Genomic DNA, 27,148 nt, shown 5'->3' with positions numbered 1-27,148 from the left:
CTCGGAGCCCTCTCCTCGGACAGCACGCCAAATACGCATACCATTTATTCTATCTGAATTATTTGTAAGTGTGAACTCGTGAAATGATGTTTCTTAAAAAACTAAGTTCGGGAGAAGCACGTTCAAATGATCTACCTAATCATGATGTCATTCCAACCAGCTGTCAACAATCAGTAATCAACATGTCTACCAATCAGCTCAAGTGGAGGATCACATAAATACCCAGTCAACTCACCAACGTTCCTTGACAAAGTTTGCAGCATCCCTCCACCACCCCTTCTACCTCACACGCACCTGGTTAACTTTCCTAACCAGAAATACGGGGGGAGTACTCTGGGTTCGGGCCAAATACCGAGCTCGGAGCCCTCTCCTCGGACAGCACGCCAAATACGCATACCATTTATTCTATCTGAATTATTTGTAAGTGTGAACTCGTGAACATATATTTGGGCGCATATGAAACACACGCGGTTACAGGAAGTCCTTGCATATAACCTGTAATTGCCCACGTACTGTTGTGCTGCACCTTCAAACACACGTGTGAGAGAGCAAAAAACATTTTAGTGTGACCGGAAATCTTTTCAGTGCAACCGGAAGTCGTTTCTTTCCAACTGGAAGCTTAGTTAATTTGGAAATTGAAGTGCAGTTTATTGGAATCTAGCAGTCATGGCAGATAGCAAGGCTGCTGCAGAAGCTGTAAATATTTTGTGAAATATATTACAGGGTCAGTTTGTAAACATTCTAGGCACTGAAGGACACGCGAAAGAAAATTAAAAATTTCGTCAGAGTTATAGAGCAATAACACGAGTGATCACATATGAAAAAGCCTATTGTAAAGAATATCAACAAATACTTCATTCTTTAAAAAAGTTTGGAAGGAGCCACAAATGGAGACTATTTAAGCTAAAACTTCCGGATGCAATGAAACGACTTCCGGTCACACTAAAATGTGTTTTGCTCTCTCACGCATGTGTTTGAAGGTGCAGCACAACAGTACATGGGCAATTAGTGTTTCAGTGTGTGTGGGCAAGTGTTTCAGTGTGTGTGAGCGCAAGTGTTTCAGTGTGTGTGCGCGCAAGTGTTTCAGTGTGTCCGCGCGAGTGTTTCAGTGTGTGCGCGCGAGTGTTTCAGTGTGTGCGCAAGGTTTTCAATGTGTTTAGTCCCATTCGGCCTCCCATAATTACCAACTATAGGCCAACATCCCCTGTGATGCCTCACCACAGTGATGCCACCCTCCAAGATGTACTGAACCACTTCTACACGCGTTTTGAGACACAGAATGACACCGTGGCAAGGAAGATATCAGATACCTCTCTAGTACCCTCAAAGTTACCTCCGTTTTTCGAACGACCATTGAAGTTGCTACCCTTAAACGTATGGAATGTCACATAACCTGCTTTCTGGAATACCCTCCAGGTTTTGTTCAGTTTCAGTTTTTTTCTGTACAAAAACAGCGGTTCTATTATTTCCTCATAATGAGGAGGGATGTTAGAGCAGTGCATACAGGGTGAGGAAGATTGTTAAAGCGTTTTTCGACATCAAATGTTAGGCTACTTGTGTCGACATTACCCGAAGAAGCTAATTAATGCTCAGGTAAGATAAAATTGTTTTGATGTAAGAAGTTAATATGTTTAGATAACTAAACGATTTACTGTGAAAGGTAGGCTAAGTTGGGTAAAAACATAAATATTGTCATTTTAAATGAGTTTACATTATTTAGATTTTTTTATCGCTGCTCTTAGAAAATGAACCTAATGAGATGACAAGTGCTGTTATGCAGAGGTGTACAGTAACTAAGTACATTTACTTGAGTATTGTACCTAAGTATACTTTTTGAGTATCTGTACTGTACTTTACTGGAGTATTATTTTTTCTGAAAACGTATGACTTTTACACTCTACATTTGAAAGACAAATATCATACTTTTTACTCCACTACATTTCTATCAAGGTCGAAAGTCTGAGGATTTTTTTCATCTTTAAAAGGTTTTTTGTTGCTGTTGTTTCAGACAGTCTGTCAGGAATCACTCTTATAGGGTCATATACATTTTCCCAACTTTTTTTGAACACTGATCAGTTCATAGCAAAATAGAAGAAGATGGTTCTTAGGCACAAGTGTGTGCACCCATAGCCATACTTTGAAAGTATGTTTCAGTAAAAAAAAAATCAAGATTAGTTAAGTTAACATACAATTGGTGCATTCTAGAAAATTGGTGCAAAGTCAGAGGTGGAAACATCTTGAAATTTTCTATTTTTTCCCCCACTAACTTTGCATGTATGCAAATTGTATATTATCCAATGTACACATTTATAGTAATTGTGCAGTTAATTCTCATACTGTATTTTCAGAAAATGCTGGAATATTTTCATTCTCCCCAAATCAATCTCATGTCAATCTTGAGTACCTATAGAGTAGTATTGCATCCTTCATATCTCCGAAAAGTCTTTAGTTTTATTATATTTATAAAATAAATATAGGCTGTACCGAGTCTTTCCGGAAAAAAACGAGCGCCTGGAGGCGTATCGAGTGGGCGGAACTAAAGAATGACGAGTGCGAACAAAGCGGTGACGTCCTCAAGCGTGGAGAAACCCATCGCTATCGATCAAATTCAGCTAATACAGATAATGATCCAGAATCATTCGGAGGCTGAAATAAATTGAACAGGAGAAACAGCAACAGCAGGACGTCCGTCTCTGTGGTACTGTATTTAGTGGCCTGTCAACATTTGTGTCTTTACTCGCAGTTTAGGAGGACATGATTCGGTTTATGGACTATTGTATGCGACTAAACCTTAGCAGTAGCAAGCAAACCGGTTTTGCACGTCAGACTAGTGTAACGTTATACATAGAACAACAATGGAGTAACCGTTAGCGCATTTGAATGACGAAGCACGCGATCGTGTCTTTTCTTAATGTTTACGCACGCGACGAGCCAACAGCAGAGAAATTTGAAGCAGTTTTACTCACCGGCTGCTTCCAAAGCAGGACCGAACCTTTATCGCTGGGACCGTGCCGTCAAAAACACACTTCTTTGGTATGATTTGGTAAAGTCCTGACAGCAGTGACCGCGGAGATCCACTTTGCGATGCGACTGAAGCGATGTTGTGAAGCGTCCCGTCATTTCTGCGTTCAAATCGGTTCAAATGCAGCACTGCCTTCCCGGAATGCTGTGCTGAAGCGTTGAAGTCGCTTGATGTCACCCATAGGAATAAAGTGGAGCGCGGCGCGGACTATAACCGACATAAGTGTTCAAGGACGAGTGGATCTGCAGCTGAGAGCATTGTTGATGGAGCGTGCATTTCCTCTCTCGCTCTAGTCACGCGCGCGCGGAGAAGAGCCCGTACGGCCCATAGAAGGACCTTCCGCTCTGTCGACGTCAAGCCGACCCATACTCGAAAAAAACAGAAATACTCCATCAAACGTCCAACATTAGTTTTTGAAACTTTGTCCATGTTTAGGATGGGAATCCAAGTCTTTAACAGTGTAAAAAGCTCAGTATGCATGAAACAGCATTTCAAAATTGTTTTCTCACTGATGCCATTGTATTCAAACAGAACTGCGTTTCCAAAGCTATTATGAACACACAGCCCAGAATAATACTCATCAGAAGACAGAAAAACATAACCTTCTGTTGAAAAAAACACAAAAAAAAACACACACACACAAAACAATATATATATTTATATTTATATATATATATATCTATATATATATATATATATATATATATATATATATATATATATATATATATATATATATATATATATATATATTTCCTCACACAAATACACTTTCATAATGGCCTAAAATATTAGCCTATTGTTCATTTAAATATTGTTGCTGAATAAATAATATTTCATTTAACAAAAATTAAATTGTGTGATTTTCTACTTTAGTGAATGTTACATTATTACGCCATGATTAAGATGACCAGATTTCTGAAATGGAAACCGGGGACATTTCCTATTTGAGTTCTCCTGAAATCTCATTTGTTAATGAATATGTTTTTGGTTTTTAATTGTTGTGGGTTCCCATATTAGCCTATTATTTACATTAATAATGATTATGATTTAGTTTGATTATTAGGATTTTTGGTCTGGTTTTAATTCACTGCAGACGAAAAAAAATAAATCACAAAATTCAAACTTTACAAAAGCACATTACAAAAATAAATCAACAAAAAAATGTATTATATAAATAGGCCTACAACTATTTAACAAATATTGTTATAATATTGTTACATGTTATAATTGTATATTTTAATTTTCACAAGTGGGTTATACTGTAGGCTATAGCCTACAGAAATTACGTTTTAACTTCAAATGTTTTGTTTGCTACGTTTGTGCTTGAAAATTATATAGCTAAATTAATTAGGCTTGTTATTTTGCATTTTAGGGCTCAATTTAAGCAGAATGTATATGTATTGTGAAAATGTATGTATTGGTTGCAAAGTGTAGCCTAATTATTTAGTTTTTTAAAGAATGTTTAAAGGATCCATAATGTAAAACTATTTTTTACCTTGGTATAGTTAAACAATAAGAGTTGTGTTCATGGAACTGACACCCTGAGCCTCAAACTTCATTGCTTCCTCCTTCATATGTAAATCTTGTGCGCATACAAAAGATTACTGAAAAAGCTAGGGGCAAATCCCAACATAACACCTATAACTTTGCAGTCGGGTTCATTTTACGCCCCCTAAATTTGCATATACCAGATATTCTAGGTCCCACCTTCGAAACAAAGGTAATGTTACTTATAATTTATTGCGTATGTGCTGCGTCATAAGTTAAAAATATAAGAAACATTTCTATCACATTGTCAGGGAGCTCAATCTAAGAAAAGAACATGAAATTAAAAAAAATGTAAATACAGCCTTTTTGTGATGGCTTAACTTAAGTCACTTGTGGCTTGAATACATGTCGTTCATGTCTTCTTTCGTCTGTTGGCTTTTTAGGATTTTTATTGGCACGTCACTTACACATTTTGCACTTGCTGAGTTTTGAGACTTACATATTTCTGCCCATATGTACATTTTATGTAGGCCTACTCGTTTTATTTTTTAATTAATATTTTCTAAAATTCTATGATGTTATTATTATACAATACTTTTTCTGAACTTTTTTAATTTTGTCCCTGACAAATAACCCACATGACAAAAAAATAAGAGTAAAACTAACACTAAAACTAATAAAAACTAAACTAGCACACCCACTTTGAAAAATAATTAAAACTGAACTGAATTTGAAAACTAAAAGTCAAAACGAAATAAAAATAAAAACGAATGAAAAATGCAAAACTATAATAGCCTTGTTAAACATAGGGCAAATAAAAAGTTTAAACGCTTCCTCACCTCAGTCTGCAAAAAGCACTGTGTGCTTACAAGACACTTAAACACACTGACACTGTTAGTAATGCATATGCGTCACACAAACTGAATTCTTAACGTCAGTGTAGCCTATAGCACAGCCATTGTTACAGTTTTTGAGGAAAGGACAAAACGTAATGGATACTTAAGGCTTTCAAAACAAATATAAAATTACCATTTGAAGAATTCTCTCTTCTTCTTCGGTTGGCATCCAACTTTAATTGTGCATTACCGTCACCTACTGTACTGGAATGTGGACTGAAGTTGAATTACACAAAAAAAAATTATTCCGAGCTGTAAACTATATCCTGTCTATAAACTATCTGCTAAACCTGTGGCCTTTAAATAACTAAACAAATGTTTACTTATGTCTTTTGATGTTTTACACAATATTTCCTTAAGTGAATTTGCGAAGAATTCTTTCATCTGCGCAGCGCAGAAAAAACACACAAATGTGGCTGCTTCGGATCTCCTCATCAACTTCTGTGCCACACTCATCGTATAACCATGAGTCCTTGCACCATTTTCCTTTGTGTTTGACGTAACAAACCAAGCCTCTGCTTGACCAGAGGTGTGGATGCATAATTTCATGAAGGTTGTAAACAAACCAAAATGAAAGAAGCTAAAAGTATATATAGGCTAAACCTTGTAAACACATCCTACCAAATTTATTTTAATTGTAAAATTATCTTAATCCAGGAAATCAAATCTGCATGATGAACTTTAGCATTCTTCTGAAGCTATCTCAGGATCTAATGAACTTGAAGAGCTTTCTGACATAAACGCGCAGTTAATCATTTCTAAATGTGTTCGCCGCCATATTTGACTAAAAATGTTAACAAATGTACTTAATTTTAAGATAAATTAAGATAAAATGGTGCCGTCGACTGGCAAGGCAGCGATCATCGAAGGGCAGAGTCAAGACTATACCTTTACACGTCTTCAAATTGTATTTTACATTAACAGAACTTAAAATTGTATTATTTTTGATTAACTGAAAATGTTAAACTATGACAAGTCATGATAGTATTTTGAATCAATAGGCATAAGGTGTCATCAAAGCTTAATAAAATAACAATTACAAGTAAAAAGTCTACAGCATCTCAGAACTTGATTTTTTATTTCACAGCAATATATTTAAGTAATGACTAACGGTCCCTTGCTTTTGTTTTTAGAATGACTCTGTTTTAATGGGAAGTAGCAAAATCTGACAAGGTAGAACAAATCAACAGAATGCCTGCATTGTGCCAGTAAGAGAAGTTGTAACATTACCAGTAAATTAGGCTACCGGGTATGTGCGCTGTGTGAGCTTTTAACCCTATAAAGGGCATCCTTCAGATTCACTACCCTTTAGTTACCCTTGTGGATGAAAACATCCACTACTTTATACTGCTGTAAAAATGTATCAGATAAATATATTTTTTTCTTTCAAATTTTGCATAAATCTATTAATCACCCTCAGTCCTGATCAAAACTACTAAATGTTTATATTTAATTGCCAAGTTCATAAATTATGTCACTGATTTGGTGAAGAAAGCACACAAAATGACTTATTTTTAATATAAAATGTGATTGTGGACTGGATTTTTTATTTACATGATCAGATTTTAATATTTTCTCCCTCATTTACTCCTCGTGGCTGTTTTTGCCCCAATGACTTCCATTATAACCACATTTTTTGATTGCAAAGCCATGACACCATATACTTTTTGATTATTTATATTTTTGATTGTTGATGGTTTTCCCTAGCCTGACGTGATCATACTCAATTCTAGTCAGAATATGATTAGTGATGGGGAGCATAGGCGCCGATTTATGTTTTCCTCCGTGGGTGCTCATTGGCGCACGCGGCCTTTAAAGAAAGACCTAAAAAAATTGGTCAAACATTTTTTGCATTTCAGAACCTTAGGAAATGGACAGCGGCCGACACGAACACACACACCTATTTAATTGATAATAAAGCCGTAAAGTAGCATCTCTTTCAAATCAAGACAGCGCCAATTCTCACAAATACAGACAAATATATCATGTAATCATGCACAAAACTTGACCATCTCTGAGGAAAGCTAGGTGAGATTTTGATACAGCTAGAGAGAAGACATTGATGACATGCCTTTATTTGTCAAAAAAGGAGAATACGTATCTCTACAGGAACTTATTGCCCTTTTTAGCACACAAACATTGAACTGAAGAATTAACTTGCATTTATCAAACTGCCAACATCAGTGTAGGTTTGCCTTGTTATACTCGCGTCCTGTTATACGCGTCCGCACGAGCGCGAGGGCGCACGCTGCAAAAACGCGGAGTGCGCGAGACCCCGTTTCGCTTGGCGGTGCACCCGTCAAATCTTTTAACTTTGCCTGCGGCTCCGCAACCGAAGAAGCACGAGATCCAGACGAATCTGGCCGAGCCTGACGTCTCATCACGGCACACACCCAGTCTGCGCGTCGAGTTTAAACATCTCCCCAAACGGACGAGGCGCGCGCTCCGTCAGCGAGAGAAACATCGAAAACAAACAAGCATGCAAATGGAAATTATCGCGGCCGGAAAAATTATCGAGCTCATTATTTTATTATCATTGACTATCGCGACAGTTATTATACTTTTTGGGGTTTTTTGGCCGATGGCCCTCGGTTGGACGGCCGTTCTGGATTTTTCCAGAACGCACAGATTGCCAATCCGTCCCTGACTGGCAGTCTGGCACACGTGGGTGCTCGATATTTTCCGTGGGTGCTCGAGCCCCGGAGCACCCACAGTATCGGCGCCTATGATGGGGAGTCGACTCCAAAAGAGTCGATTCCTCGACTCTTAATAGCCCCAGAGTCGGGGTCGACTGCAGTACTGGAATCGACTCTCGGTGTCGACTCTTGCTGTGTCCGAAATCGCTCTTGTTTATTGAATGTTTTCTGAATCTCTCATTTAAAGTGCATGGCAGCTGAGTGCACTATAAGCAAGGAGGGAATGAAATGAAGCGATCCGTGAGGTAATACACTGACGTAGGCCTAATATACCGTGTCAGAAAGCTGTCGTATAAACTTTGTCATACACATTTATTTGAGTGCTTACTTTAGAAATAGAAAACAATCACAGCGGCTTTAGTTTGTAATTATAGGCTTCCTCCATGCTAGCTTTAGTTTAATTGATGGTAGGCTATATATTATTGCAATAAATATAGATTTGGTTTTTCCATGGTTAACCATGTGTTCATTAAATTAAACATAAATCATAAAAATACCTTTTAGGACAATTATCATGTGCGTTTAACATCATCACTCGACAGCATCTTTTTTCGTGACTTTTCCTGTGTAAAATTATGTATTGGCAAATAAGAATGTTGATAGAACTGTTCCTTGGGGAGAACCTGTATTTGTGGTGATTTTTTCTGACTGTATGCTCGAGTTCAACTTGATAGATTGGGTTCTGTTCTCTATAAAATGTAAAATAAATAAACTGAAAACCCCTGGAACCTTCATATTTATGAGCTTTTCAACCATTATATGTGGTTGAATAGTGTTAAAGTCTGAACTAAAATCATAATATACAATTTTAACACAACGCCCACAAGTATCCAGGTGTGTATAAATACGGTCCAGTTTAAAAACAATAGCATCTTCTGCCCCCTTTCTTTCTGTATGCAAACTGGCAAGGATCAAGATATTTCTCCACATTTGGCTTTAAGTTATTTAAAACTATTTTTTCACACACTTTCATTGCGACCGAGGTAAGGGGCACCAGTCTCAGATCATTCATACACTCCACTGCTTTCTTTTTGGGTACTGGTATGATATAGGATTCCTTCCATAAATTAAACAACGTAGAGACAACGTCCACAACGTCCACTGTCTATAATTTAGATGCCTAATTTAGAGATCACTTTTTTATTTATTTTAACCGACAACTTTGATCGGTTAACGTTGATACGGTCAGCCATCGGTCAAACGTTCATCGGTTAACATTCCTAGGCAGGTGTTAACTTTACCAACAGTCTTGCTTTAAAAAAGGTTCTAAATAAAATAAAAATGTAGTCCATACTACCTTTATTTGTTTTGTATATCATTTCAAACTGCATTTCCACATTGCAATTTTGCATAGACTATTCATAAACTGAATTAACAGAAAAATTCCTATATCGTTATGTATATCGTTATCGGGATATCAAATGAGCTATATCGGGATATGAAATTTTGGCCATATCGCCCAGCCCTAGACAAGGCTATTCATTTTGTAAAAATATAAGTTATATCTTTATATTTTTGAGAACTGAAGTAGGCATATGATGTTTTTGCATGCTTGTATTTCATCACAGTCACTGCGTAGCTTACATTGTGACTAACGTTATGTAAACATGCAATATCGTTGACGAAAAAAGACAAGTCTAAAATGTAGGCTGAATGACACTTTAAGCAGAACATCTCAAATGGAGCTTACTCCAAAATGCAGCTTACTTGTTTATTGGTGTTTTCAGATCATCCACAGATAAGAGAGAGAGAGCTTGCGTGCATATGGTTGTCAGATTGGACATGTCTAGGTAAAACACCAGATAGTATACAGGTTTCTTTTCACAGAAAAGCTTTGTTTGGGGGATTTAAATTACTGAAATCTGGCAACCGCACGAACACGAGCTCTCTCTCATGCGCGCAGATGATCTGAAAACACCAATAAACAAGTATGCTGTATTTTACCAATCTCCATTTTGAGATGTTCTGCTTAAAGTTTCATTCAGTCAGTCTGTGTTCTGTCAGGACTCACGAGCCGCTTCGCTGAACTGCTGTGAGTGTCTGAAATAAGCCAATCAGAGCAGAGCTCAACATAAATATACATGACCCTTCCGAATAAGGCAAAAACAGAGCATTACATCCTAGGGACAATTTATAGGGTTGTAAATGGACCTGTAAAACTATATCTGGACAATTTTTGCCCTTAAATAAGTCGAATACCATCTATTTAACAATTTAACATATTCTTTCACATTTTAGGGCACCTTTAATATTATTTCCATCGTAAAATTAAAGTTGACGGAAACTCGTGTTCCCTCCGCTGCAGCTATCAATCATCAACCGTTCATCATTCAAACTGGGCGCCGCGTTTGGTTACGACAGTCAGCAGGTAAAGCTCTCCAAGACCATATATTACCGTTATAATACTTGATCTGTAAATAAAGGGCTGTGGATTTGAGTTTATAGCTGTTTCTGAACTATGTTGTACTCGCGATCGGGTAACTACACAAGGACTCATTAGCATCACACACACAATAACTGGAATTTAAAACTGTGAAGAAACAACTGATCTGTAAACTGTTGGAATATGGAGCTAGAAATATGACAAAATGATCTGAATTTGAATTGTATAAATCTGAATTATTGACAAGTGTAATCTAACAAAATTGAATATTATGTTGCATTTTACATAGAACTGAATTTGAATTTTTTTAAATGTTGAATATAGAACATTTGAAAATTAAACACATCTAAAATGTTTTTATGTCGAAATTGTATAGACATGTATTTTCAAACAGCAGATATTTTGTTCTGAATTAATAGACTGCAAATATTCAGTTTTTGAAAATACAGATTCAAGATCTCAGATGAAAAGGAAATTCAGATCATCAAATTCAATATTCTAAAATTCAAAACGCAGAAATTCAGTTCTTACAGAATACTTGTGCTGTAAAGCGGAGGTGATTGGTTCATGTCGTGAGCGCTCCTTTTGCTTGAACTGAGGGCTAAAGTGATCTGTGAATGTCATGCTCATAGACTGTTAAAAGTTGACTCACTGGGGGCCGAGGTCAGGAAGCAGACAAACTGGCTAAACCAACCGTCTGCTAGCTGTCTCACGTCACCAAAGTCAGCTAAATCCCAGCACATAGAGACTCTTTCACCTAGATATTATCATATAGAGACTGTGTCTGTTCCCCGAATTAGTAAATACAAAAAACCATCAAAACCATTCAACAGTAAAAATTTAATTGATGTCCAACAAATAAACAACAGATATAATACGGATGAACAATTGATAAAGCTTGGGTTGCTGAATATTCGATCCCTTTCGCCAAAAACGCTTGTTGTCAATGATATGATTATAGAGCATAACTTAGATGTGCTGTGTTTGACAGAAACCTGGCTAAAACCTGACGATTACATTACTCTAAATGAGTGCACCCCCCGAGATTATTGTTATAAACATGAGCCACGTCTGAAAGGTAAAGGGGGAGGTGTTGCTGTAATTTATAATAATATTTTCAGTATTACTCAGAAGTCTAGTTTCAAATATAATCCCTTTGAAGTTTTGGTGCTTTATGTAACGCTGTGTAGTGTAAATGATAAATCCCGTCTGACATTTGTGTTGGCTACTGTATACAGGCCACCAGGGCACAATACAGACTTTATCAAAGAATTTGCTGGTTTTGTATCGGAGTTAGTATTAGCTGTAGATAAAATACTAATTGTTGGGTATTTTAATATCGATGTAGACAATGAAAAAGACGCATTGGGATTGGCATTTAGAGACATTCTAAACTCTATTGGAGTTAGACAACACGTATCGGGACCCACTCATCGCCTTAATCATACTTTAGATCTAATAATGTCACATGGAATAAATGTTGATACTGTTAAAATTCTGCAGCAGAGTGATGACATCTCAGATCATTACCTAATATCATGTATACTTAATTTACCTAACGCTGCAAAGCCATCCCCTCGCTTCAAATATGGCAGGACGATAACCGCTGCGACTAAAGATTGCTTTGTACATAATCTTCCTCATCAGTTCCATCTCCTCAGCATTACAGATAGCCAAGAGGAACTTGATGCTGCAACAGAAACTATTGACTCTCTCTTTACTAGCACTTTAGACATAGTTGCTCCCCGGCGCTTAAAGAAGATTAAAGAAAATAATCCAACGCCGTGGTACAATGAGCACACTCGGGCCCTTAAAACAGCAGCCAGAAAAATGGAGCGCAGCTGGAAGAAAACAAAACTAGAGGTTTTTCGCAATTTGTGGAAAGAGAGCATAATTGCATACAGAAAGGCCATAAAAACGGCTAGATCTGCTTATTTCTCAACTCTTTTAGAAGAAAACAAACACAACCCTAAGTATTTATTCGATACAGTGGCTAAATTATCAAAAAATAAAGCTTCAGCTTCTGATGTTTGTAAACAACACAGCAGTAATGACTTTATGAACTTCTTTACTAGTAAGATTGATAATTTTAGGAATAAAATTATAACCATGCAGCCGTCTATTACAGTATCACTTCAGACAGAGCATTGTAGGGTCACTGAGGAAAAATTACACTCATTCACTACTATAGGAGGAGAAGAATTGGCTAAACTTGTAAAATCATCAAAACCAACAACATGTATGCTTGACCCTATACCGACTAGGCTATTAAAAGAGATACTTCCAGAGGTCATAGATCCTCTGCTTAATATCATTAATTCATCTTTGACATTAGGATATGTACCGAAAACTTTTAAGTTGGCTATAATTAAACCACTTATTAAAAAAACGCAACTTGATCCTAAAGAATTAGTCAATTACAGGCCAATCTCGAATCTACCGTTTCTATCAAAAATACTAGAAAAGCCCGTGTCTTCACAATTATGTTCCTTTTTAGAAAGAAATGGTATATGTGAGGATTTCCAGTCAGGATTTAGACCGTATCATAGTACTGAGACTGCTCTAATTAGAGTTACAAATGATTTACTCTTATCATCTGATCGTGGTCGTATCTCTCTATTAGTGTTACTCGATCTTAGCGCTGCATTTGATACTATCGATCACAATATTCTTCTGAATAGACTCGAAAATTATGTTGGCGTTAGTGGAACTGCTTTGGCATGGTTTAAATCGTACTTATCTGACCGTTATCAGTTTGTAGCAGTAAATGAAGAGATGTCACACCGATCACAAGTTCGGTATGGGGTACCGCAAGGCTCAGTGTTAGGACCGTTGCTTTTCACCCTGTATATGCTACCACTGGGAGATATCATTAGGAAACATGGCGTTAGTTTTCATTGTTATGCTGACGATACTCAGCTCTATATTTCCTCACGCCCTGACGAAACCTACCAATTCACAAGATTAACGGAATGCATAGCTGATATAAAAAATTGGATGAATAGTAATTTCCTGCAACTTAATTCAGATAAAACTGAATTTTTAATTATTGGACAGAAAAGCTCCACAAGTAGTAACCGAGAATACTGTCTAACACTTGATGAGTGCTCTGTCAAGCCCTCGTCGTCAGTGAGGAACCTGGGTGTGCTCGTTGATACCAATCTTTCATTTGAAAGCCACGTTTCTAGCATCTGTAAAACCGCATTCTATCATCTTAAAAACATATCTAAATTACGGCACATGCTTTCAATGCAAAATGCTGAACAGTTAGTACATGTGTTCATGAGCTCAAGGCTAGATTATTGTAATGCTCTACTGGGTGGTTGCCCTGCTCGCTTAATAAACAAACTCCAGCTGGTCCAAAATGCAGCAGCTAGAGTTCTTACTAGAACGAGGAAGTATGATCATATTAATCCAGTTCTGTCAACACTGCACTGGCTCCCTATTAAACATCGCATACATTTTAAAATCTTGCTTATTACTTACAAAGCACTAAATAGTTTAGCTCCCCGGTACTTAAGCGAGCTCTTAACGCATTATACTCCATCACGTCTATTGCGGTCTCAAAACTCTGGCCAGTTGATAATACCTAGAATATCTAAATCAACTGCAGGCGGTCGATCATTTTCCTATTTAGCTCCTAAACTGTGGAATAGTCTTCCTAGCATTGTTCGGGAAGCAGACACAATCTGTCAGTTTAAATCTAGACTAAAAACAAATCTCTTTACTATGGCATACACATAGAACATTTTTAACTTTCATTATTCAGATCAATTGACTGATTGTTAGGCTGCATTAACTAGGTCAGCCGGAACCGGGAACACTTCCCATAACACCTGATGTACTAGTTACATCATAAAAAGAGTGGCATCTACGCTAATGTTAGTCTCTCTGTTTATCCCGAGGTTTATCCCGGATCTGGGCCCTGTCCGGATCGGATGGTGGACCTGCCTGGACATGACCAACGCATCCTGGAGTGTCTGCTGAGCCGTGTCAAATGGTGTCTCCTTCGAATTTGCCTCACTGGCACGACATGCTCAAAACCCGTCTTCGGCGCAATAATTCCGATCTTTCATGTATTCATACTCTTGTGTAATCGATGCCCCATCCTAAATAAATCCGTCTCTTCCGGGATACCCTGAAATTTTGAATATTCCAATCTAATATGATTTCCGACCTGTAAGGTTGCCAGAATAATAATCTTACACGGTGTGTTAATTGGCCAGAGGAGAACTGGCACCCCGACTGAGTCTGGTTTCTCCCAAGGTTTATTTTTCTCCATCATGCCCCGATGGAGTTTTGGTTCCTTGCCACTGTCGCCTTTGGCTTGGCTTGCTCAGTTGGGGACACAGAAAATATGATTTAAGTTATTCAACTTATTATACAAATAAAATGTATGAATTAGGTTTTAATTAATTCTATAAACTATAATACTGTTCTGCCAACATTGTCGCTATATGATAAATTAAAATAAGCTGATAACATCACTGTTTTCTCCAGTACAACTGTACAGCCAAATCTAATTTTGTCGCAATATTATCCTGTTTGACACTGTGAAGCTGCTTTGACACAATCGTGATTGTAAAAGCGCTATATAAATAAAGTTGATTGATTGATTGATTGATTGATTGATTGATTAAAAAACAGGTCACACCACATTAGAGCATTTCCCATTATTATTGTTAACTCCACCCCCCACCCCCGAAACAAAACTCAACGGACCTACATTCATTCACTCCTTCAAGTTAACTATATTAGTGGATTAAAGTAGGGAATAGTGAGGGTTTAGGGGGCGATTTTGGATTCAAACCTGGAGAATGACAGATGACGTCAAATGCTTAGATTTTCTTCACTAATCAGTGATTTGTTAATCCCGCACGAAAAATGAGAAATCTACCCTAAATCTCTTTTTCTGTGCATTAATCTAAAATAAACAAAAAAGTATAAAAGGGCTGTTTGATCTTCTCTTTATCCCATTACAAATTAGGGGTGCACCGATCTGATATTAGGATCGGATAATGGCCGCGATACTGACGACAAAGCTAGATCGGGGATTGGAAAAATTAACAGATCCACAGGCCGATCCAGGTGTTTTTTTGTTTTGTTTTTTTAATCGCAGCAGAACCTTACGTCATTTGTCAGCTGCACGTGTGTCGCATGCTCAAAGCAACATGGAGTGAGCCAGAAAGTCGGATGTGTAGAGATATTTTATGCTTGCCACGCCAACTAGTTGGTCTGTCGGCAATACTACTACCAATTTTACACTAATTACACTACTGATTGTAGTGTTTATATTAGGGATGGGCGATATGGACTTGAAATTATATCACGATATTTTCGGGTATTTATCACGATAACGATATAAATGACGATATAAATACCACTCACTGTTTTTGGCTATAAGTGATAGCTGCATGCAGTCTTGACAGCCTCACAAACATTGATCTAAAAGTCAAATGTATCATCAAATAGACTACTGAAATATATCAATTACATAAAATAAATCAATTACAAGTTTGAAATGTAAACAGATTCTGTATTTATTCACTCTCATTGTGCAAACAGCAAAAGTAACAATCCCAACCATGCTTATTCCTTACAAAATTACACAAGAGTGCAAATTAAACCCTTAAAGTAACAAACAGTTCCTTTAATATCACACACTCGTCTCATGGAACAACAGCTAAAAGGTAGTGCAAAACATTGTAACAAAGTAACAATCCCTCCCTTCAGTTAGGTTACATAGTGTAAATAGTGCAAAATTCTGCAAAACAACAAAATTAAATTATTAAATTAAAGTGTAAACACTGATATAATCTTAAATTGTAAAAAAACACAAAAAAACACAAGCACACATACTATTTAAGCATGTGATTCAGGAAGTAGCAGAATTCAAAAAGAGAACACTGTTCAGAGCTCAAACCTTAAGATTTCTTGTCAAGAAGACCAACATATTCACTGTAGCTGGTTTCAGAAGGGACCGTTGGCATGTTACTACATTTCCGCTAGCACTGAATACCCTCTCTGAGGGTGTACTTGTGGCGGGGATGCACAAGTATTTTTTTGCTAAGCAACTGATGTTAGGGAAATTCACCTCGTGTACCTTCCACCATGTGAGGGGGTTGCTCTCACTATCTGCCAGTGAGCCATGCAAGTAGCTGTTTAGTTCAGCCTCGATTTTCTCTGTGTCAGAAAGACTGGTGGTCATCTCAGCAGCTGGTTTCTTGAAAAAGCTTCCAAGACTCTTCCTTTGCTTCTTTGATGCACTCTGGGCTTCTTTTGTAGATTCACCAGATGTTCCAGGGGTAGCGGAGCCAGCATCACTTGGCTTGACAGAAAGGGACTCCACCTCTCTGACCACTCTAGCTCTGATGACCAGAATCTCTTCTTGACTCAAATACTGCGTGCGGAAGCGTGGATCAAGAAACGTTGCCATGTTGATTAGTTTCTGAACCTCTGGGTCACTGTATTTGGTGTTCATATAGTCCAGTATTGAACTTTTAATAGTCATGGTAAGATCAGTGTCTTCATCTTTCCTCTGCAGCAGCTCATTGTTGAACAGGTGAAGAGTAGGCTTCAAGCACGACACTGTGACATAGTTTTCAGAGGAGAGGGCGTCTGTGAAATCAAGAAGAGGCCCAAGTGCCTTACTGACAGAGTCCAGGATATCAATATCCTGCCATGTAAGTACCAGATGCCTGGTTGACCTGTCAGCAGCCAGGACATGCGTGATAGCCTTCTCTTGCTCAAGCAGGCGCTGTATCATCTTCTGCCTTGATCCCCATCGTGTTGGTGATTCAGTCACAAGTTTGTGTGGAGGAAGGCCAAGTTCTACTTGAGCATCTTTGAGTGCTCGCTGCTTTTTCCAGCTGTGTGAGAATGCACAGACGACCTTCTTACAAACCCCCACAGCTCTGTCAATCCTGGGATCCCTCATGCTCCTCTCTGCAAAACAACAACAAAATGAATGAAAGTTCAGTTAAAAAATAATCTTAAATATACACAATCAAGGCTTGAAATTAACTTTTTTTTTGCCTGTTATAATGTTAAAATTATATATAAGAAAAAATGTAATCTAACCACACATTTTAATACAACAAATTTTGTATTTAACATGATCACAATAAATTAATAAATTTAATAAAGATGTTAAGTTACTATTATAATGCTTTCATTTCCAGTAATTCAAAAATGATATACAGAACGTGAAAAAAACAACAGCATTATTATCACTGACTTAAGTGTAGTGCAATTTTATAATTTTATAAATTTGTATCATTACCTCTAATAAAACGTATGCTACTATGCTCAATATACATGCATTAAATACATTGACACTGAGAGAAAGAGTATGCTTAGCAATGTGTAGACGATGGCCAAAGCAAGACAGTCTTGTCCACATGTTTAGAGTGGCTGCTTTTACTATATTAGCGCCACTGTCCGTTGTCAGGCACACCTGTTTCTCCTCGTCTAAATCCCAATCTTGAAGAAACTGCTTTAAACCACTCGCGATGTTTTCTCCCGTGTGGTCATCTGGGAAAAAACTAGTCTGGAGGCAGCAGCTGTTCAAACTCCAGTCATTTGTTATGTAATGCACTGTGAAGCTAATGTACGGCTCGGTCGCTCTGCTACTCCACATGTCTGCAGTTGAGGCATAAAACTCCACCGTAGACAGCGTTGTTTGTAACCTACTACGGCACTCATCATACATCGCTGGCAGGGCCGTTTTGGAGAAATACTTTCTTGAAGGCAACTTATATCTTGCGTCGAGTTTAAGGATCATTCGCTTGAATCCTTCCTTTTCGACAGTTTGGAATGGCAACATGTCTTTTGCCAAACAAAACGCCACCGCCTCTGTTAGTTCGGCCCATCGTTGACTTTGTTTATCGTAAGGAATGCAGTTTGCAAATGCGCTGGCAATTTTTGTCTGAGTAGGAAATGTCTTAACTTTAGGCTTACTTGACTCTTTCTCCTCACGCATCTTCATATTTTCGTCATACTCAGGTTTGTGTTTGTGTTTAAGATGGTGGAACAAATTGGATGTGTTTCCACCCTTTGTAGCCACCGTTTTCTTGCAAAGTTTGCATATTACGGTCGTTTGCTCCACATCTGATTTTCTATAACCAAACCAGTTCCAAATTGTTGAAGTAGCTCCTCGTTTAGCGGTTAACTCCTCCTCAGCTTCACGCCCGCCTTCCGCCATTCTTGTTTTCGCTCTAACTTGTTACACGTGAGCTGCGAATGGGTCGCAGACCGACACACACAGAAATACGTCATCAAATAGGATTTATCGTTATTATCGCGGGAAGACAAATTCTTATCGCAGGGAGGATTTTTACCGGTATATCGATAACGATAGGATATCGCCCATCCCTAGTTTATATCTTTGTAAGACTGGCCAATCTGTAGAGCAATGGCAAGGAAAACTAACTTTATTGCACTCCGAGAGCCCCCCGTGATCTGGAGCATTTCGTTGTGTTGTGGCTCGGTTCCGTTGTGTTGTGGCTCGGTTATGTTGTGTTATGGTGATTTTGTGTTGTGGCTGGTTTCCATTGTGTTGTGGTGATTTTGTGTTGTGGCTGGTTTCCATTGTGTTGTGTTGTGGCTGGTTTCCATTGTGTTGTGGTGATTTTGTTGTGTTGTGGCTCGTTTCCGTTGTGTTGTGGTGATTTCGTTGTGTTGTGGCTCGGTTATGTTGTGTTGTGGAGATTTTATTGTGTTGTGGCTCGTTTCCGTCGTGCTGTGGTGATTTCGTTGTGTTGTGGCTCGGTTATGTTGTGTTGTGGTGATTTTGTGTTGTGGCTGGTTTTCATTGTGTTGTGGTGATTTTGTGTTGTGGCTGGTTTCCATTGTGTTGCGTTGTGGCTGGTTTCCATTGTTTTGTGGTGATTTTGTTGTGTTGTGGCTCGTTTCTGTTGTGTTGTGGTTTAATTTAGTACAGCTGCACTACTGGGCCACCGTACATAAGCGCTTAGTGTCGCTCTGATTTATGTTTTTTGTGCACTAAACTTTTATTAGAAGTCTATCTTGTCCTCTCGTGTCTATCATACAGGACGTTCAGGGAGGAGTTATAGAGCAGAATATAAGTATTTTAATAGATATATTTACAATTCTATCAAACAGAAACAAAGGCCAAACATTTGCACATCCAGCCACAGCAGCAGCGCATTACAAAATTGTTTATTTACCTCAAACTCTCATTGCAGAACACAATCCTGGCTCCCTCTGTCTCTCCAACAATTTCTTCCGCCATAATATTTTTTCTTTTTCTCCAAAAATCAGCGTACATACAATTTGAAGCAAACTTTGTGCAGTTTATTTTTAATAACAATTCAAAGTCTCGAGAACCCCGGTCTGACGCACATGTGATCTCGCGTTGTTTAGTTGGGAAGCGTAGTTTGCGCACCAGAGAGAGAGTTGTCAGCGATTCTTCCTCTTGTTCAGTCTTGCAGTGTGAACTCTCTGTCGTCAAACCATCCTGCAGTGTGAACACAGCAGTGACTAGCCATACAGTGTGAAAAGAGCAGTGACCCGACGAGTTTGAAAATCGTGCAGTCTGAACTAGGCTTTAGCAAATGCGATGGTGGGCCCACTCACACACACATGCACGCAAACGGTACCGATTTGAACGGAAAAAAAAACACGTTGTAGGCCGGTTGGGTCTTGCAAAACATTGAGTGCACTGAATGGACTCTTGCAAAGCATTTAGAGTGTGGAAAACTTTGGTCCGGATGCTCAGGTGCTGTGCGGTGAACCGACATGCTCCGCCCAGCGTATGCCCGCTGTGCCTATGCTCGCTCGGCTACCTCCGATCACGGCTTCTGCTCTGATCTCTCCCGCTCCGACTGGCGGATCTCCTGGGCCGCATTAATGCACGGGCTTACCTGGGCCCCGATGATGCCGGAAAATATTGTAACCGGATTTTATAATATGTTGGCTGTCCCTTTAAAATTACGCTTTATCGCGTTGAATGCACATGCGGGCTTTGCAAGTCCTGCTCGAGAAATGTCAGTCAAACCCTCTCACTCAATGTACCCTGCAATCAACAGTCACAGTTGGAGCTTAGAGCTCAAAAAATCAAGCCCGACCCTACCGAGCCCCTTATTTTGTCCGAGCCCGGCCCTGCCCGACACATTAACTGTAATTATGAGCCCGATTTAAATCCGACCATTTGTCAATACAAGGGCGTTCTGATGAGAAAGATCGAGCCTGTAATGAGCGAAGCGGACCGGTGTGACGCCGCTCAATAATCCGCAATCATCATGATCCCTCACCGGTAAAATTATGTTTGCTCAAAAGACGTATGTGAAAACTGTTGACACTTCTGTTAGATTCCGAGACAAGCAAACTCTTGAATATCACGCAAAAATGTGGCGCTTTCCGCCGCGCTGTATATCACTTCAAATAAAGCACAAAAGAAACTACCAACATGCAAAATCTTAGTATTTCAGTTGCATCAAAACTGTGCTAAAATATTCTGCCATGTAATATAGCAATATAGCCTAAGGCATAAGCTGATAATATGATTTTTTTAATGCTCAAATAAATGTGAGCACTCTGCATTTATACTGAAATATAGGCGCTTATTTTGCTTTAACTTGTAAAGTAGCCTACACAAACAACAATGTATAATATTTAAATGCATCAAATAAAATGTTGACTTCTGTCCTGATTATATCATTTAAATAAATTCATATTCTTAGGGATTCAATAGAGAATTATTTTCTTTTACTGAGTTTAATTTTTGACAGAACTGTTGCAATTATTTATTTTGACAACTAATTTAGAAAGTCTTTATACTTTACTAACATTCAGTCTTTACTTTTTCAGTTGCAAGGTTAAGAAACAGTCCTTACAGACTAACTCAGAACTGTTGAAGAGTTAATTGATTATATCAAATTCAAAGAAGATTGAATAATTTAGGCTATGTAGTTATCTGCATGTCTCATCCATGAAAGATGCAACAATGGAGAACAAGCTATTGGGTTTTTGAGAACCAGAACCAAGCTGACTGAGCAGGTTAAACTTTAGCTATAATGTAAGCCCCTTGCCTGGAGGTGGGGAATAACACTAAGAAATTGTCAAATTCACTCAGTATTCCATGATCTAATTCACTATACTATCTCAATTACAATTAAGTACAAATTAACTGTATTAATTTGTGTTGTAGTCACTAAAACAGTCCAGTATATAATAGTCAAACTAATTTTTATGTTGAAATAACAAAGATTTCTGTGCCACTGGAGAATGGTTGCTGGCCCCTGCCCGGCCACCCCTAAAAAAAAAATCCTGGCTCCGCCACTGTGTGACAACAATGTCTCGTAATATAAAAGTAGTGCGCAAAACAGAAAAACAGCCCAAGACAAAGTAAAACGTCAGAACAGTGACGGTGAAGGGGAAAAGGAATCACCACCATGTATGGGTAGGTTGTGATACAGCAGGTTAGCTGCAGTAGCTAGATATGATCAAAATAATTAACTCCTTTTAAACTTAACAACTTAGTTGAGCTCCCAGTAGTTAGCTACCACACTAGAGCTGTGGAAAAGCTGATACAAAAAGTTGTAATAAAAAATTTGATACAAAAAGTTGATACAAAAAATTCTGCATAGGCTACATGTAATTAAATAGGCCTTATCATACATTTCCTACGATAATCTTAAGAACATTTTGAGACGCCATGAATATGAACTAAAATGTGTTTTTAACATACTATCTCTGTATTTAAAAAAAGCACATTTTAGTTCATATTCATGGTGTCTTTAAGTACCTTTATATTTATACTTATATTTGTTTATTTTATATAACAGACCTGTAGATTTGGATGTTTTTAAATACCATTTATTCCCGTAAAATAAAAGGCTTTGTGATTAAAAAGATTGAGTAAAATTGAGACTGATTCAATGACAAATCTTGTTTCCACCTGGTGGGGTAAAAGGGGTGGGACCATAACTTTTAACGATTAATTATGCAGTTCCAATGGATGAAGGGCCCCTCAAGAGATAAAAGCCCAGGGGCCCCTTATAGTCTTGATGCGGCCCTGCGGATCTCCGACCTCGTTTTTCACTCAATCTCTTGCTCACCCGCATCAAGAGTCCGCGGTCCTCTTCTCTAAGCCTCCCGCTCAGTTTCAGCGACTACTTTACTAGGTCTTTTACAGCGTCTTTTCTTTCCCGCACACGTGCGAGCGTCGCGTGCTCCAAACGTGCTCCGCGCGAGGGAAAAAACACGTCCTCTATAGCACTTCCTCACACACGCCTCTCGCGTGTATCCACGTTTTTACGTGCCTGCAGCCAAACACTATCAACCATAGATATCAACTATACATGAATACCCAAATGACCAATAAAAACCACAGTAACAATAAAACAGTAGGTAATGTTAGGCTATTTATCTAAATAATATACTTTAAACTTTAATTTTAATCACTTTCATGAAATAAAGTTACCCAATATTGATCTCCTTTTAAATTATGGGTCCTGCACACTGTGCGATTTTTCAAAATCCTTTGCGAATGTCCCTTGTCAGACTGTACGAACATGATCGCCATGTCACACTGTAAGATCTCAGTTGTCATTAATGTCAGACTGCACGATTGTGAAGGCGCGCTAAAAACGGACACGCGCAAGAAAACTCACCCGGAGTTTTATATCATCAATGAATGACGCGTTCAGTGACAGTGAGCTGCATTACACGCGGGACTGAAATGCTGGCTACAAAGAAATCTCTAGCTCTCGTTTTGGTCATAGTTTGTCTTGAAAAACGGAGATATTTGACTGTTGTCGTAGGAGAAGTCACACTGCAGGATTGTGTGCCAAATCTTCTGACACTGCCAGAATTTCGTCTGAGGTAAAATTTGATCGCAGCGGTCATTAATCGGCTGCCGGTGAACATGTCAAACTAACGACCAAAGACGTCAGATTTTAGCCTAGGATCAGAGGAATCTTTTAGGATTTGCTAAATTTGTCCCAGACGGCCAAATCGTGGGCAAAATCGCACAGTGTGCACCCGGCTTTATGTAAAATGAATAGATATTTACTTATTTAAAAAATCAGGTGCCCACTATTATTTATGAAAAGAAAAGAAACGTTTACTTTTTAATAGTCATGTTATTTGTTTTTGAGAATAAGAGGGATTAATCATAACCCACCCAGTTTCCATTACACTATAATGCCAAAGTTTACCACTGGGCTACACCTGTGTTTTCATCCCTGTTTAAAACAAAAATGATAATGTTCTTTTTTAAATGTGTATGACTTCTGCAGAGCACAAAAGAAGTTTCTTGGACATCATCAAATAAATCCTGAAATAAAGGTATAGGCTATGGAAAATATAAACATAAAAATCCTTGTTGAGTGAACTTGAACTTTTGAATTGTGTCTCTGTTCTTAAACAGGTGCAAAGATGAGAAAGAAAAAACCAGAGGCAATTGCATTGATTCTCACAGGTATTGTGTTCCTGTTCATTATCAAAGCAAAAAATCAGAGCAAAAACGACACTGAAAACGACGTGACATCCAAGAACAACACATATGAGATGCCCCCTCATGAAACCGAGTTGCCTATATTTGAAACTCTCAAGCCCTTGTCTTCACGCTGTCAACAGAATATGTCTTTTTATAATGTGACTGGATTTTCTACTCTGCCACGTCATATCCAAGATTTCCTGCTTTACCGTCATTGTAGGAATTTTCCCATAATGCTCGACGTGCCTAATAAGTGTGGTGGACCTCTAAATTCTGCAGATGTCTTCCTTCTGCTGGTCATCAAGAGTTCTCCAGAAAACTACAATCGACGAGAAGTCCTGCGGGAAACATGGGCTAAGGAAAGACTGCACAAAGGTGTGTGGATCCGAAGACTCTTCATAGTCGGAACAACTGGAACTGGCTTCGAGAAGCGCAGGTTGAATAAGCTATTGAAGCTGGAGAACAATGAGAACAAGGACATTTTACAGTGGGACTTCAATGATTCCTTCTTCAACCTCACACTAAAGCAGATCCTTTTCTTAGAGTGGATGGAAAGATGGTGCCCACACGCTAGATTTCTCTTAAACGGGGACGATGACATCTTTGCCAATACGTTTAACATGGTTGAGTATCTTCAAGGTCAAAAGGACAATGATGGCAGTAAACATCTCTTTACTGGGCACCTCATCCAGAACGTAGGGCCTATTAGACACTCTTCAAGTAAATACTTTGTCCCGGTGCAGGTTCAGGAGTCTGAAAGCTATCCTCCGTACTGTAGTGGAGGAGGTTTTCTTCTCTCTGGCTTCACAGCCAGAACTATCTACAACATGTCTCACTCTATAATTGTAATGCCCATTGATGATGTTTACATGGGAATGTGTTTGGAAAAGGCTGGTCTCAAACCTACATCCCACATTGGTGTAAGGACATTTGGTCTGCATGTCCCAGCTAACAACGTTGACCAATTTCACCCTTGCTATTACAGAGAAATCATATTAGTCCACAGATTTCTGCCACACATGATTTTTGTAATGTGGAATGAAATACAAAACCCACATTTGCAATGTGGAAAGACAAATTCATCTCTTCAGGAAAGCCCATAAACAACTGAACAGGGTGTGAAACATAAGAGCTTTTAAGAGAAGTTTGTTTTTAATTAATGAGGTTCCCAAGAATGTTTTTTTTCTTTAAAGGTCCCGTTCTTCGCGATTCCATCTTTCAAACTTTAGTTAGTGTGAAATGTTGCTGTTAGAGCATAAATAATACCTGTAAAATTATAAAGCTCAAAGTTCAATGCCAAGCGAGATATTTTATTTAACAGAAGTTCCCTTTCAAAACCTACAGCGAATGGCCGGTCTGGACTACACCAAGGGGGTAATCTAGCACTCGGCAAGCGTTCCACCCATAGAGGCGGCCATTGCTAACCAAGCCATCACCTGCTGTTAGCATCCCATTGACTCCCATTCATTTTTGAGTCACTTTGACAGAACAACTTTACATCTGAGGCGTTTAAAGACTCCATTTGTTCATTGTTTATTTATAAAGAAACACGACGATGCATAAAAGGCTCCATTACCTTGTATCTTACACTATCGCCCCGTAGAAGCTGTTTTTGTAAAAATAGGCTAACGATTGCGTCATAACCAACGCGACTCTGTCGCACAGTTAAGAAATTCTCGTATAGACAGGAGGAGACGCTCAGAAACAATCTTTTACTGTCTATCAGACAGTCAGGGGAAGTGGCAACATAAAGTCCGATAAAGTCAAGGGGGAAGAATGGGGAGAAGCCGATAGTGAACCAAAAGCAACGGGAGAAAATATTTAAACAACGTGATTCAGATTTCACTTTCCACAACTACTAGAAGACCTACAGCTGTCAGACAGGAGGCTCACGTCACATCTACGTCGTCAAGCTCAGTCTGAGCCTGCGCAGTTCGCTCAGCCATAAGGAAGTGAGTGCCTCTGATTGACCTCATTTTCCGCCGTTGAAGTCCATGGGATAGCTCTGTCCATTTCTTTAACTGTCTATGGACTAGGGCTGGGCGATATGACGAAATATATCGTCTGGACGATAGAAAATGTCTATCGTTTTATATAAGGCTCTATCGCTTACGATAAGGCGTTTACGGCAGAATTTTATGTCAAGATGCACCTCACGCCACGGCATGCCCATGCACGCTGCAATACATAAACAACAAACATGGAGTAGTAGACGCGGTTCAGACCAGGGTAATTCTCAGAGTAATTAGCCTATGCCAGAGTGGTGGCATAAGCGCTCAAAACAAACTTCAGACACAGACGCTGCAACGGGCTTTTACGCGTGGCACATATTGAAGCCATATATTGAAATATTTTAATGGCAGGTGTAGGGATGGCGAAAACTTAACATTTTCTTGACCGACCACCGAGCCTCATTAGCCGGTTGACACCGGTTAACCGGTTAGTTTAAAATATGCTGCGCTATTTGAAATAACAGCCGCGAGCCTCGCTCCTGCTCTCTCTCTCTCTCTCTCTCTCTCTCTCTCTCTCTCTCTCTCTCTCTCTCTCTCTCTCTCTCTCTCTCTCTCTCTCTCTCTCTCTCTCTCTCACACTCACACACACACACACACACACACACACACACACGCACTGTCCTAGCGCTGCCGCCTCCCTTCCACTCACGTCACTTTTTTAAAATCCTCTACAGCGCGAAACATGAGTCCCGCAAACGCGACGCCGAGGAGCTTGTTTGTAATCTGAGGACAAATGGCTCCTTAGTTTCCACGAGGTGATCGCGTTGAAAATAAAGGCATTTGTCTAGCGTTAGAAGCTCATTTGTAACATTGCCGCGGCTCATTTAAGAAAATGACAGCTCCGAAGAGACGCCGCTTTAGTTCGAGAAAGACGATCAACACCTTATGTGTTACCACTGAAATGTAGATGTAATATACATTTCCAAATGTAAGCCCATCTTAAGCGAAATGCACGCTTCATACTGTCGTCTGCTCTGGCTCTAACCTCGAGTGTTTAGCCTGTTTACTTTATGCAAACCTTGTGAGCGCGCAAACCCAAACGCTGTGACCTCGCGTCAAATGTTTTTATTAGTTTTTTAAGTGCAAACAGGCGAGTTATGAAAAATTGAGTGCGAGGGATATGTTCACTTCACACAAAAAGATTTTGGAATGAGATGGCTAACTGTAGTAGCGTTTAGTCCACTGT

The 27,148-nt window shown here is 38.9% G+C and overlaps 2 protein-coding genes and 1 pseudogene across 2 annotated transcripts in view; 2 read left to right on the top strand and 1 right to left on the bottom strand.

The window, feature by feature from the left end:
* Positions 1–26,444, top strand: part of jak3 (Janus kinase 3 (a protein tyrosine kinase, leukocyte)) — an 87,678-nt gene extending 61,234 nt beyond the window's left edge. The window contains exon 25 of the transcript XR_010897583.1: positions 25,144–26,444. The gene's annotated coding sequence lies outside the window, so the exon portion shown is untranslated. The remainder of the gene's footprint in view (positions 1–25,143) is intronic.
* On the bottom strand, positions 16,406–18,786 carry LOC137039327 (E3 SUMO-protein ligase ZBED1-like). The gene is made up of 2 exons (XM_067414684.1): positions 17,827–18,786; positions 16,406–17,433 (listed from the first exon to the last, which is right to left on the bottom strand). The coding sequence occupies exons 1-2, from the start codon at positions 18,689–18,691 to the stop codon at positions 16,406–16,408; spliced, it is 1,893 nt and encodes a 630-aa protein (XP_067270785.1). The 5' UTR covers positions 18,692–18,786.
* LOC137039054 (N-acetyllactosaminide beta-1,3-N-acetylglucosaminyltransferase 3 pseudogene) lies at positions 23,670–25,153 on the top strand (annotated as a pseudogene).
* Positions 26,445–27,148: the final 704 nt, after the last annotated feature.

The sequence above is a fragment of the Pseudorasbora parva genome, chromosome 13 (assembly GCF_024679245.1).
Source record: "Pseudorasbora parva isolate DD20220531a chromosome 13, ASM2467924v1, whole genome shotgun sequence".
Taxonomy (NCBI): domain Eukaryota; kingdom Metazoa; phylum Chordata; class Actinopteri; order Cypriniformes; family Gobionidae; genus Pseudorasbora; species Pseudorasbora parva.
This window is presented reverse-complemented; position numbering and strand designations above follow the sequence as displayed.

Coding starts and splice junctions, on each gene's coding strand:
- LOC137039327 (XM_067414684.1), bottom strand. CDS start 18,691: ATGGCGGAAGGCGGGCGTGAAGCTGAGGAGGAGTTAACCGCTAAACGA. Junction 17,434..17,826: donor TAAGCATACTCTTTCTCTCA/GTGTCAATGTAT, acceptor GTTGTTTTGCAG/AGAGGAGCATGAGGGATCCC.